The sequence below is a fragment of the Phyllobates terribilis genome, unplaced genomic scaffold, assembly GCF_046119375.1.
Source record: "Phyllobates terribilis strain yellow unplaced genomic scaffold, ASM4611937v1 Scaffold_8__6_contigs__length_399053987, whole genome shotgun sequence".
NCBI classification, from domain to species: Eukaryota; Metazoa; Chordata; class Amphibia; order Anura; family Dendrobatidae; genus Phyllobates; species Phyllobates terribilis.
In genome coordinates, this window is record NW_027362768.1 from 179,138,683 (window position 1) to 179,153,112 (window position 14,430).

Genomic DNA, 14,430 nt, shown 5'->3' on the forward strand with positions numbered 1-14,430 from the left:
ACACACACACACATCACATGCATACAGTATACACACACACATCACATGCATACAGTATACACACACATCACATGCATACAGTATACACACACACACATCACATGCATACAGTATACACACACATCACATGCATACAGTATATACAGACACACACACACACATCACATGCATACAGTATACACACACATCACATGCATACAGTATACACACACACATCACATGCATACAGTATACACACACATCACATGCATACAGTATATACAGACACACACACACACATCACATGCATACAGTATACACACACATCACATGCATACAGTATACACACACACACATCACATGCATACAGTATACACACACACATCACATGCATACAGTATACACACACATCACATGCATACAGTATATACAGACACACACACACACACACATCACATGCATACAGTATACACACACACATCACATGCATACAGTATACACACACACACATCACATGCATACAGTATACACACACACATCACATGCATACAGTATACACACACACACACATCACATGCATACAGTATACACACACACATCACATGCATACAGTATACACACACACATCACATGCATACAGTATACACACACATCACATGCATACAGTATACACACACATCACATGCATACAGTATACACACACACACACACACATCACATGCATACAGTATACACACACACACACACACACATCACATGCATACAGTATACACACATCACATGCATACAGTATACACACACACACACATCACATGCATACAGTATACACACACACATCACATGCATACAGTATACACACACACACATCACATGCATACAGTATACACACACACACATCACATGCATACAGTATACACACACACACATCACATGCATACAGTATACACACACACACATCACATGCATACAGTATACACACACACACATCACATGCATACAGTATACACACACACATCACATGCATACACACACACACCACATGCATACAGTATACACACACACACACATCACATGCATACAGTATACACACACACACACATCACATGCATACAGTATACACACACACACATCACATGCATACAGTATACACACACACACACATCACATGCATACAGTATACACACACACACACATCACATGCATACAGTATACACACACATCACATGCATACAGTATACACACACATCACATGCATACAGTATACACACACATCACATGCATACAGTATACACACACATCACATGCATACAGTATACACACACACATCACATGCATACAGTATACACACACACACACACACATCACATGCATACAGTATACACACACACACATCACATGCATACAGTATACACACACACACACATCACATGCATACAGTATACACACACACACACATCACATGCATACAGTATACACACACATCACATGCATACAGTATACACACACACACACATCACATGCATACAGTATACACACACACACATCACATGCATACAGTATACACACACACACACATCACATGCATACAGTATACACACACACACACACATCACATGCATACAGTATACACACACATCACATGCATACAGTATACACACACACATATCACATGCATACAGTATACACACACACACACACACATCACATGCATACAGTATACACACACACACACACACATCACATGCATACAGTATACACACACACACACATCACATGCATACAGTATACACACACACACACACATCACATGCATACAGTATACACACACATTATATATTACTCACATGCATACAGTATACACACACATATCACATGCATACAGTATACACACACACATATCACATGCATACAGTATACACACACATATCACATGCATACAGTATACACACACACATCACATGCATACAGTATACACACACATTATATATTTCTCACATGCATACAGTATACACACACACATATCACATGCATACAGTATACACACACATATCACATGCACACACACACACATCACATGCATACATCATCACTATATACACACACATAAATGTCGCACACACACAGCACAATATATGACACATCACGTATATTTCCGTCATCCCCGGGTGTCACCGAGCTCGGCAGACGTCGTTACCAGTTTGGTGGCCCGGTACGGCCCCGGGGTGATGATGCGACTCTCCATTGCCCGGTTCAGGTCACCGGAGCCGCCCGCGGCCCTTTAATCCGCCCGAGACACGTGACCTCCGGACCCGCAACTGTCCAGCACAGAGGTTTGAAAAACGAGCACAAAACAAATCGAGCTGTGATTGGCTCAACGATAACGGCATGTGACACACTTTCCACCAATCAGCGTTTAGGACGCGATGTAGACGCCGTTCACTTCACACTTCCCGCAGAGCGTCGGCAGAGGGCGCTGTGTTCATTTGCCGCAGAACTGGACTTATCGGAGGCGAAATATCTATACAGGGGGACTACAGCTCCCACCGTGTCCAGGGCACTGCACGTGCGGATCTTCACTGCTATTCCCAGAATAGATAGTGGCTGTCACAGATGGGGCCTGAAGTTGCAGACAGTTTACTCTTCCTATGTGCACTCAACCAAGGGCGTACATAGCAATAATGGGGCCCGATAGCAGTTCTATTTGGGCCCCCTCCCCCCACCAAGCCCCCACTGTAAAACGTAATATTCATCGAGCTCACAGCAGAGCCGATCTCACAACTTTGCAGCCTTTACAAAGTACTTTTCCTCCTCTTTCATTGCCCTCAATAAAGTATGATGACAACTATAGTGTCCCCCCAAACACAATATGATATCCCCACAGTGAATTCTCCAATACCCTTAACACACACAGTATGATGACCCTACTGTATCCCCCTCAACTCCTCCGGGAAAGTATAGTGACCCCAACACAGTATGACCCCCCTAACTAACGTCTCCATACATACCCTCAAACAGTATCACAACCAACAGTATACAACCATCCACTTTGTATAATGGCCCTCTGTGACGATACAACTTTTATTTAAATATATGTAGCACCCTGAGGACTCGGCTGCTACAGGGGTATTGCACCTCACTCCAGAGGTGCGGTATTCCACTCCCGGGTAAGGATGGAGTGTGGGACTGAGCTCAGTAGGCTGCATGCACTACACACATCCCATTTCCGGGGGACAGAACTACGGTACTCCCACCAAGTAAATGTGCAGGTACGACAGCGTCTGTCCCTGGCTGGAGTGGGAGGGGGGTGGAACATCCCAGTAGTGTAGGGGCAGATAGGGGAGGGGCTCTGGGCATAGAGATAGGAGCCCATTGGGTGCTGGTCACCTGGGCTCACACATAGAGGGAGTATATATGGTGGGCACCATCTTAGGACAGGGTCAGTCAGTCGGTCTGAGGAGAAGCTGAAGGAGAGTTCAGCCAGGAGGGCTGACTAGGAGCTGTGGCTCCGGCTGGGCCCAGCTCCAGGGCCAGGCTTGTAGTGGAGAGGAAGAAGGAAGGCCCAGAGACGCAGAAAAGAGGGAACCCTAAGATCCCAGAATTAAGCCAAAAGGGTGAAGGGTTGGCAGAAGAGGACACCGGATCCCAAGCTGGCGGAGGCAAAAGTAACCCTTAACCAGGAACCGGAGGTCGTGGTCAAGTTTTGCCACGACCCTCACCACATCCACCAGGAAGGTACACCAAGAGTAGGGTCAGGAAAGCCAGAGAAGGTTTTACCGTAGAAGGCCCAAGGAAACCGGACAAAGGTGGATCCCTGGTGGGGACGGCCAGGAGAAAGAGAGTGAGAGGGAAGCTCAGGACCACGCTCCGGAACTGCCTGGGGGTTAGCCGAGTCCCGCACCTGGTGAATGCAGCACGGCTCGGGTGGTCGCTCCCGGCCGAAGTGACTAAAGCAACATCAGTGAGTAAAAACCCTGAAACTGCATCTCACGTCTCTGACTCTCCTTTCTGCACTACCACTACCTCCATCATCCGCACCAGCTGCCCTGAGGCCATACCCCTCCCGTTGGGGGTTATACCATCATTGCTGCACACATACTACCGGCCTCAGCGGACTATTCTGCAGCGGCGGCCTTGTGACCGCAAATCAACGGGTGGCGTAGTCGACACAGAAACAACATCTACCAAGACTGCCACACACTTAGTTTGACACCCTGGGCACGGACCGGGTCACCGCCACAAGGACTACTACCCCCATCCAGATCCGGCTCCGGGTATCCCTTGAACATGGCCCAGGGGGTGCGTCATATACATATTTAGATTAAGCAGATAGGCAGGCATTTCTCGCTGTCCCCCGGACGCCAAGCCTAGGAAAAAGGATTTTATAAAAAGCAATTTCACAGCCACAAGACCGCTAATATGGGACATACAGGGAAGTATAGATTCACATTTCTATCACCTGTATGCCCATAGTAGAGGTCTGATAGGTCCCAGGGGGTGACACATTCCCTTTAAAATCTTAATTAGCCAGACGATTATATTTGTTAATCCAAGAGAAATACCTTATTGTGTTTTATTAGAGATTGCTGGCTTTGTTTTATTATTGTTCTGCTTACAAGTTAAATTAGAGTACATAAACTGAGCAAAGTGTCCAGCATTCCACTAATCTCATTAGTATCTCAGGAGCCTCTAACCATTGTTCAGAAATCGTCTAGGCCTATTGTGTAAGTGTTGAAAGAAGATCCGGCAGAGCCTTCACTACAGGGAGTCTCACATGTAGACCCAGGTGAAGCGGTCGACCATGAGAAAGATCCCTCCACTAATGCACACTTAGCTTTGAGGGAGGAGGGTGAGGGCATCTGAAAGACTTTAGGACAGTAGATGGATTGTATGGCATTAACCAAACAGACACAGATTTGGATTCTATATGATTCTAACCTAAGGGTACCGGCCCTGACTGGAAAGATTCGGATCTGCTCCATTAACCATCAGAGAGACATGGATACATTTTGGGGAGTCCAGGAGAGAAGTCACCTGGCCCCATGGATATGTTGTTTGGGGTTGCCAGGAGGGACCCACCGGTCGCCTGCAACCCTCGGAGACATTCGAAGAAGCCAGATTGGGACCCGCCGGTCAACTGGCTCCATGAAAACTCTCAGAGAGGCCAGGTTGGGACCCTCGGGTCTCCTGGCCTTGTACCTCGAAGGATTGCTAGCTTCCTAAGCTTGCCGCCACCTTCTCTCTGTTGGGGCCCGCCAGAAGTTGGGGGACCACTGGTTGAGGTAGTCGGCCCTGGAAGTCTCCAAAATCGCAGCTGTTCTATCCCAGACTTGCGGAGGAGGAAGGGTGAGACTGTGTAATGTTGTACCATCTTGGGTATTTGCTGGGACTGTTCTGTGTGTTTATTGTCCGCTTTGTGGTTCAATAAAGTATTGTCATGCTGTTTACCCTCACCCTGTGTTGTCTGAGTAGTGTTTTGCCCACGGAAGACCCCGTGTCTTCACACCCTCCACATAGTACAGTATAATGGGCCCTATAGTCCTCCATACAGTATAATTCACACCCCATAGTCCTCCATACAGTATAATCCACCCCCATAGTCCTCCATATAGTATAATTCACCCCCATAGTCCTCCATACAGTACAATTCCCCCCCATAGAGCTCCATATAGTATAATGCACTTTCCGTAGTCCTCCATATAGTATAATTCACCCCCATAGTCCTCCATATAGTATAATTCAACCCCCATATTCCTCCATACAGTATAATTCAACCCCCACAGTCCTCCATATAGTATAATGCACTCCACATAGTCCTCCATACAGTATAATGCACTCCCCATAGTCCTGTGACGGGCTCAGGGTGGTAGTGGTGGCGAGACACTGCTGTGTTCCTACACCCTGGCTCCCTACAAAAGAACAATGTCCCATTTCTCCTGTGCTGTGCATGTGGTTCGTAACACTCACGTTTTGGTCGCAGATCTCTGCTTTCTTCGGTTCTTCCACTTCAGGAATCGCCGCACACACATTAGGGGACTTCCACTCCATTTTATAAAAAAAAACGTTACTTAGCTGTCTGAATTCAACATAATGAAACACGCAGTATTGGGCACAAACTTTTCCATTCTCAAAGTCCATTGCACAGCACATATTGATGTTCATGGTTCGCTTGTCCTGAGCTATCCCTTCCAGTTCTAGTTTCTGAGATGCTCGGCAGCTCTAAGAGTCCCGTACCAACTCTGTTATGCTATTCACTGTCCGACTTCCCCTTTTGGGAAGATTTTGAGGCACGCTTCTCTGTGACTCCTTTGGACCGTAGGCCCCGAACGTTCCAGGAATGTCTGCTTAAGAGTTTCTGGCTGACGTTCCCCTGCTGCTGGACAGCCCATGCTCCTCGTGACCTCTGGACCTCCAACTACTGTTCTCACTCTCACTCTGACCCTGACTGCTTGTAAGCAGGAAGTCTCCCAGTTGTTCACTCAACCTGCTCCTCCCACACTGGAGCAGCTCCTAAACCCATTAACTATTTCCTAACTTATAACCAAATACTTCCTATCCTATAGTGCCCACCACTGCACTTTCCCATTCCTAATGTAATACTCTATCTATACCTGTCCTATACTAACCCTGTATCTGTCACATCAGACATTATACAGTATAAAACATTCTTTTATAAACACAAGTTGTCTTCACATGGGAGGGAAGGAGCATGACCATTCAGGTTGACCCCTTACAGTCCTCCATATAGTATAATGAACCCCCATAGTCCTCCATACAGTATAATGCACTCCCCATAGTCCTCCATGTAGTATAATGCACCCCCATAGTCCTCCATATAGTATAATGCACGCCCCAAAGCCCTCCATATATTATCATTTTCCAAACAGTATTATGGCCACCGCAATTAAAAAAAATAAAAAATACAATACTCACCTCTCCTCTTCGTTCCCCTGCTGCTCCGGTCTTTGAACATTACAGTTGAACATGTGATGACGGGTGGGGGACCCCGGCACTGATGCTAGCACCGGGACCCTTTGGTTCATGGGCCCCATAGCAGCCGCGTGGCCTGCCACCCTTGGCGCTACACCACTGCACACAACACAAGATTTTACTGCAGATTAGGGATGGGCGGACCCGTGGATGTTCGGGTCCGTCAGTTTCTGCCAAACTTTATAAAAAAGTTTGGTTTGGGTACCAGAACAGTACCCAAACTTGATCCCGAACCCAGACCCCATTCAAGTGAATGGGGGGCCCGAACAACTGGTGGTTCTCACGCTGTCATCTGTGTGACAGTGTTGGAAACACCGGCTCTGACCGGCGGTAACTTTACTGAAGTCACCGTTGCTGAGTATGGCGGACCACTGTGGGTTCCCACGCTGTCACACAGAGGACAGCTTGTGAGCCAGCGGCTGTGATCGGCGGTGAAAAGGTTACCATCGGTCAGGCGTCGGCTGATGGCTTCTACTCTCATCATCATACACCTGGTCTCGCTGAAAGCAGCGAGAGCAGGCGATGCCTGAGAATACCAGCCCCCAGATGTCTACTTTACCTTGGCTGGTTATCAAAAATAAGGGAAACCTCACACCGTCTTTTTAAATTATTTATTTAACCCCTTAATGACCGCCGTAACGCATTTTCACGGCGGCAGTTAAGGGTACTTATTCCTCAGCGTCGCATTTTCACGGCTGTTGCGCCCCCCAGAGTCAGAAATTCTCTGGGGTCTCAGATACCGGGGGTTGCTGAGACCCTGGAGAATATGATCAGGGCCGGTTTTTCCGGTCCCCTGTCACGTGATCACCGTGATTCACCGAATAGCGGCAATCACAAAAGAAAAGTGTGCCCGCAGTTTCCAATGATTTCTCTCTCCTCTGATATGATATACATGTCAGAGGAGGGAGAAATTAAGCCCCCGAATCCTCCGGTACCTCTGCCGTCCTCCGATCTCCCCCGGCTCGCCTGCATATTCTGGTAAAAAAAATGGCGGGCACATGCGCAGTGTGCCTGCTGAGATCTACCCAGCAACAACAGGGAATTATCCCTATTGGTTCATTCTGATCACTGTGATAAACCATATCACAGTGATCAAAATAACAAAAAAAATAAAGCAAACCCCCTCTTGTACCCCCTTAGCTAAATAAAAATTATTAAATAAAAAATATATATTTTTTTGTCAGGGTTAGGGTTAGCCTAAGGTTAGGGTTAGCCCAGGGTTAGGGTTAGCCCAGGGTTAGGGTTAGCCCGGGGTTAGAGTTAGCCTAGGGTTAGGGTTAGCCTAGGGTTAGGGTTAACCTAGGGTTAGGATAGCCCAGGGTTAGGGTTAGCCTAGGGTTAGGTTTAGTGTTAGCCTAGAGTTAGGGTTAGCCCAGGGTTAGGGTTAGCCCAGGGTTAGGGTTAGCCCGGGGTTAGAGTTAGCCTAGGGTTAGGGTTAGCCTAGAGTTAGGGTTAACCTAGGGTTAGGATAGCCCAGGGTTAGGGTTAGCCTAGGGTTAGGTTTAGTGTTAGCCTAGGGTTAGGGTTAGCCTAGGGTTAGGGTTAGCCCAGGGTTAGGGTTAGCCTAGGGTTAGGGTTAGCCCAGTGTTAGAGCTATCCTAGGGATAGGTTTAGTGTTAGCCTAGGGTTAGGGTTAGCCCAGGGTTAGGGTTAGCCCGGGGTTAGAGTTAGCCTAGGGTTAGGGTTAGCCTAGGGTTAGGGTTAACCTAGGGTTAGGATAGCCCAGGGTTAGGGTTAGCCTAGGGTTAGGTTTAGTGTTAGCCTAGGGTTAGGGTTAGCCAAGGGTTAGGGTTAGCCTAGGGTTAGGGTTAGCCCAGGGTTAGAGTTAGCCTAGGGATAGGTTTAGTGTTAGCCTAGGGTTAGGGTTAGCCTAGGGTTAGGGTTAGCCCAGAGTTAGGGTTAGCCTAGGGTTAGGGTTAACCTAGGGTTAGGGTTAGCCCAGGGTTAGGGTTAGCCTAGGGTTAGCACAGGGTTAGGGTTAGCCAAGGGTTAGGGTTAGCCCAGGGTTAGGGTTAGCCTAGGGTTAGGGTTAGCCTAGGGTTAGGGTTAGCCTAGGGTTAGGGTTAGGGTTAGCCCAGGGTTAGGGTTAGCGCAGAGATAGGGTTAGGGTTAGCCCAGGGTTAGGGTTAGCGCAGAGATAGGGTTAGGGTTAGCCCAGGGTTAGGGTTACAGTTACAGTTAGAGTTGGAAGTTTTTCAAAAGTAAAGAAAAAAAAATGATGGCGATATGGCGACGAGTGTTGAGCGCAAGTGCTCACTACTTGAGTTTGCATCAGGTATGCACCGAGTATCGCGGGTGCTCGAGTGACATGCTCGAGTCCCCGCCCCGCATGTTTCGCAGTTGTTATACAGCCAAATGTTGTTATACGTGCCATACACGAGCGATCCCCATATGTTTTTTTGGGTGTCTAACAACCGTGAAACATGCGGGGCGGGGACTCGAGCATGTCACTCGAGCACCCTTGATACTTGGTGCATACCCGAGTACCCGATGCAAACTCAAGTAGCGAGCACTTGCGCTCAAGACTAATGACAACTTATTCAATATGATGACCTAATGTTATCAAATTCTGTGTCGTTCCTCTGGGTTCAAAATGTTCACTATACCCCTTGATAAAATCCTTGAGGGGTGTAGTTTCCAAAATGGGGTCACTTGTGGGGGGTTTCCACTGTTTAGGCACATCAGGGGCTCTCCAAACGCGACATGGCGTCCGCTAATTATTCAAGCAAATTTTACATTCAAAAAGTCAAATGGCGCTCCTTCCCTTCCGAACCCTGCTGTGCGCCCAAACAGTGGTTTTCCCCCACATATAGGGTATTGGCGTGCTCAGGAGAAATTGCACAACAAATTTTATGGTGCAATTTCTCTTGTTACTCTTATGAAAATGCAAAATTGGAGGCTGAAAAACATTTTTGTGGGAAAAATGTGAAAATTTTATTTTTACGGCTCAATGTTATAAACGTCTGTGTAGCACCTGTGGGTTCAAAGTGCTCACCACACATCTAGATAAGTTCCCTGAGGGGTCTAGTTTCCAAAATGGGGTCACTTGTGGGGGGTTTCCACTGGTTAGGCACATCAGGAGCTCTCCAAACGCAACGTGGCGTCTGCTAATTATTCAAGCAAATTTTACATTCAAAAAGTCACACAGTGCTCCTTCCCTTCTGAACCCTGCCGTGCGCCCAAACAGTGGTTTTCCCCCACATATGGGGTATCTGCTTACTGAGGAGAAACTGCACAACAAATTTTGTGGCCAATTTTCTCTTGTTACCTTTGAGAAAATTAAAAATTTTGGGCCTGAAGTTAAATTTGTGTGAAAAAAGTTAAATGTTCATTTTTTCCTTCCACGTTGCTTCAGTTCCTGTGAAGCACGTGAAGGGTTAATAAACTTCTTAAATGTGGTTTTGAGCACCTTGAGGGGTGCAGTTTTTAGAATGGTGTCACTTTTGGGTATTTTCTGTCATAAAGGCCCCTCAAAGTCACTTCAAATAAGATATGGTCCCTAAAAAAATGTTTTTGTAAATTTTGTTGGAAAAATGAGAAATCGCTGGTCAACTTTTAACCCTTATAGCTCCCTAACAAAAAAAAAATTTGTTCCAAAATTGTGCTGATGTAAAGTAGACATGTGGGAAATGTTATTTATTAACTCTTTTGTGTGACATATCTCTCTGATTTAAGGGCATAAAAATTCAAATTTTGAAAATTGCAAAATTTTCAAAATTTTCGCCAAATTTCCATTTTTTTCTCAAATAAATGCAAGTGATATCGAAGAAATTTTACCACAATCATGAAGTACAATATGTCACGAAAAACAGTCTCAGAATCAGTGGATCAGTGGGATCCATTGAAGCGTTCCAGAGTTATTACCTCATAAAGTGACAGTGGTCAGAATTGTAAAATTTGGCTTGGTCATTAAGTACATAATTGGCTCCGTCCTTAAGGGGTTAAGTAATTTAAAAAAACAGCGTGAGGGGCCCCTCCATTTTTGATTACCAGCCAAGATAAGCCAGACAGCTGAGGGCTGCAACCCACAGCTGTCTGTTTTACCTGCACTTGTTATCAAAAAATAGAGAGGACCGCACGTGCTTTTTTTTTTTTAAATTTTTTTACATATTGCTTCTGCCAATCACGGCCATGCCATTATTTAGCATGGGTGTGATGGAGCCGGAAGTGCCCACGCCTGAAAAGCTTGTTGATTGGCTGAACTTTACTTTTCAGGTGTGCCCATCACTGTTATGTTCTGCTACCAGAGCTAAGGAAAGAGAGGAGATCTGTCCCTACGATAGAACTCAGCTTAATCCCTACGATGTAACAGGGGACCTGATCCTGCGATCAGACCTGCTAAAGTCCTAAGCTAGTCTGTACGGTGACCTATAGATATGGGGAAGGAATCCCTACAAGTACTAAGGACTGGGAGGAAAAATGGACACCTCCTAACAGAAATAGTAGCAGACAGATGAACAAACAAAATATATAGAACATAGAGGTCCGTAGACCAAGCAAACTAACAGAGTTAGATACAGAGCACAGGCTAGCTAGAAAGTAGATATACAATGAAGTCCAGCAAAGCCAGAAGGGCGGAGCAGGATTAAATAGGCCAACAAGGTCATGTGACCAGCAAAGGAAAAAACCTAAGAGCAAGGTTCTAACAGTACCCCCCCTTCTAAGAGGATCCTCCGGATCCCCTAGGACCAGGCTTATCAGGAAATCTCCTGTGAAACGCTCTGATAAGTCTGGACGCGGAAACATCATCCGACCTCACCCAAGAGTTATCCTCGGGTCCGAAACCTTTCCAGGCCACAAGATACTGCAAACTACCTCTATACAGTCTAGAGTTAAGGATGCGAGAAATTTCATATTCCCCGTCCTCCACCACCGGAGGAACAGAGGCAGAGGCGTCACCATCCGACACAACAGCTTTTTTCAACAGAGAGACATGAAATACCGGATTAATTCTCCAGGAGGTAGGAACCTCCAACCTAACAGCAGATTGGTTGACAACCTGAAGCACCTTAAAGGGCCCTACAAACTTGGGACCCAATTTCTTAGAAGGAATCCTCAACCGCAGATTCCTAGAGGACAACCAAACCATGTCACCAACAGCGAACAAAACCTCCTGTCGTTTCCTATCAAAGTAGTCTTTAGATTTTCTGTTGGCCTCCTGAAGATTACCACGCACATCCGTCCAAACTCTCTCCAAATCACCGGAAAAATTCTCCTCCTCAGGCACGGCAGATCCCAACTTGGAGAACGACCCAAACGACGGATGTCTCCCAGAACAACAAAAAAAAGGCGAACAACCAGCAGAAGAAGATGTATGATTGTTCAGAGCAAATTCAGCAAGTGGCAGAAACTCAGACCACCCCTCTTGATTGTCTGCCACAAAACAACGCAAGAACTGCTCAACATCCTGGTTTTTCCTTTCTGTCTGGCCATTAGATTCAGGATGATATCCGGACGAAAACGACAAATGAACTCCCAACCTGTCACAAAAAGCACGCCAAAAACGAGCCACGAACTGAGGACCCCTATCAGAAACAATGTCAGTAGGAACGCCATGAAGTCTGACAATTTCCTTGACAAAGGCCTTAGCGAGAGTTTTAGCGCAGGGCAGTTTGATGAAGGGAACCAAGTGACACATCTTGCTAAAACGGTCCACGACCACCCAGATGACAGTAAAACCCTCAGAGGGGGGAAGGTCAGTTATAAAGTCCATAGCCAAATGTGTCCAAGGAGCACTGGGAACCTCCAAAGGACAAAGCAACCCCGCAGCAGGAGTATGTGAGGACTTAGATCTAGCACATATAGTACATTGACGCACCCACTTAATGACTTCCTTCTGCCATCCAGGCCACCCACCAGTCTCTTGGTCTCAGAGATTCCGGGATGACCTGCCAACCGAGATTCGTGACACTCAACAAACAAATCTCTCCTAAAGGTCCCAGGCACAAACAACCTCCCATGAGGAGTGTTAGAAGGGGCATTCTCCTGTGCTTTAAGAATCTCATCTTCCAAAACGGAGTCCAAAGCAGCTATCACAACACCTTCTTGTAAAATGTTCTCCTCTTTCTCAGCACCGACTATGGGAGAAAAACTGCGAGACAAGGCATCCGCCTTAACATTCTTAGTACCAGGGATGTAAGTAACGGAGAAATTAAACCGCGAGAAAAACAGTGCCCACCTAGCCTGACGGGCATTCAGGCGCTTGGCAGCATCAAGATATATCAGATTTTTATGATCCGTAAGAACCTGAACGGGAAATTCCGCACCTTCCAAGAAGTGGCGCCAGTGTTCAAATGCGAGTTTAATAGCCAATAATTCCCGATTACCAATATCGTAATTCAGTTCAGTCTCCGAAAAATTTTTTGAAAATAGGCACAGGGATGTAATCCATCCCCGTTATCCTGAGACAATACTGCGCCAACCCCCACAGAGGAAGCATCAACCTCAACCAAAAACGGCTTAGTAACATCAGGCTGCATAAGGATGGGAGCAGAGGTGAACCTCTCCTTGAGATACACAAAAGCTTCAATGGCCTCAGAAGACCACTGAACCGCATCAGCACCTTTCCTGGTGAGATCGGTCAGAGGTTTGACAATACTAGAAATTTTTTTTATGAATTTTCTGTAATAATTGGCGAAACCCAAAAACCTCTGTATCGATTTCAAACCAATAGGCCTAGGCCATTCCTGCACAGCCTGAACCTTAACCGGATCCATCTCAAAACCTTTGCTGGAGATAATGTAGCCCAAAAAACGAATTCTCTGTACAGCGAACTCACATTTCTCCAGCTTAGCAAAAAGCGAATTGTCCATTAATAACTGTAATACCTCACGCACGCTCCGCCAATGAGACTCCAGATCCGGCGAATAAATCAAAATGTCATCCAAATACACAACCACATTTTTGCCGATCAAAGGTCTAAGGATGTCATTAATAAGATTCTGAAAAAATGCAGGAGCATTAGTAAGACCAAAAGGCATCACCAGATTCTCAAAATGACCCACAGGAGTGTTAAAAGCAGTCTTCCATTCGTCACCCTCCTTCATGCGCAACAGATTGTATGCCCCCTTAAGGTCAATTTTAGAGAACCACTTGGCCCCCATTAACTGGTTAAACAGATCAGGAATCAATGGCAGTGGGTAAGGATTGCGTACAGTAATTTTGTTAATCTCACGAAAATCCAGACAAGGACGTAAACCGCCGTCCTTTTTTTGTACAAAAAAAAATCCAACCGCCACAGGAGACTTAGAGGGCCTAATGTGACCGGTGGCCAAACTTGTCTGTATGTATTCCTCCAAAGCCTTCCTCTCAGGAATAGTAAGGTTAAATAAACGACTTTTAGGAAGAGTCGCTCCAGGGACAAATTCAATAGAACAATCATAGTCTCTATGGGGAGGCAAAACCTGCGATTCCTTCTCAGAAAAAACTCTCCAAAAATCCTGAATAGGAACAGGCAATTCTCCC

General features: G+C 46.3%; 1 protein-coding gene across 3 annotated transcripts in view; it reads right to left on the reverse strand.

The window, feature by feature from the left end:
- The window catches only part of DEPDC1 (DEP domain containing 1), a 49,070-nt gene extending 46,715 nt beyond the window's left edge, over positions 1-2,355 (reverse strand). For 2 of the 3 annotated variants that reach the window (XM_073643874.1, XM_073643873.1), the window contains exon 1: positions 2,174-2,355. In XM_073643874.1, coding sequence (XP_073499975.1) covers positions 2,174-2,221 — 48 coding nt within the window. In that variant the 5' untranslated portion in view covers positions 2,222-2,355. The remainder of the gene's footprint in view (positions 1-2,173) is intronic. The other variant, XM_073643875.1, reaches the window with a different exon arrangement.
- Positions 2,356-14,430: the final 12,075 nt, after the last annotated feature.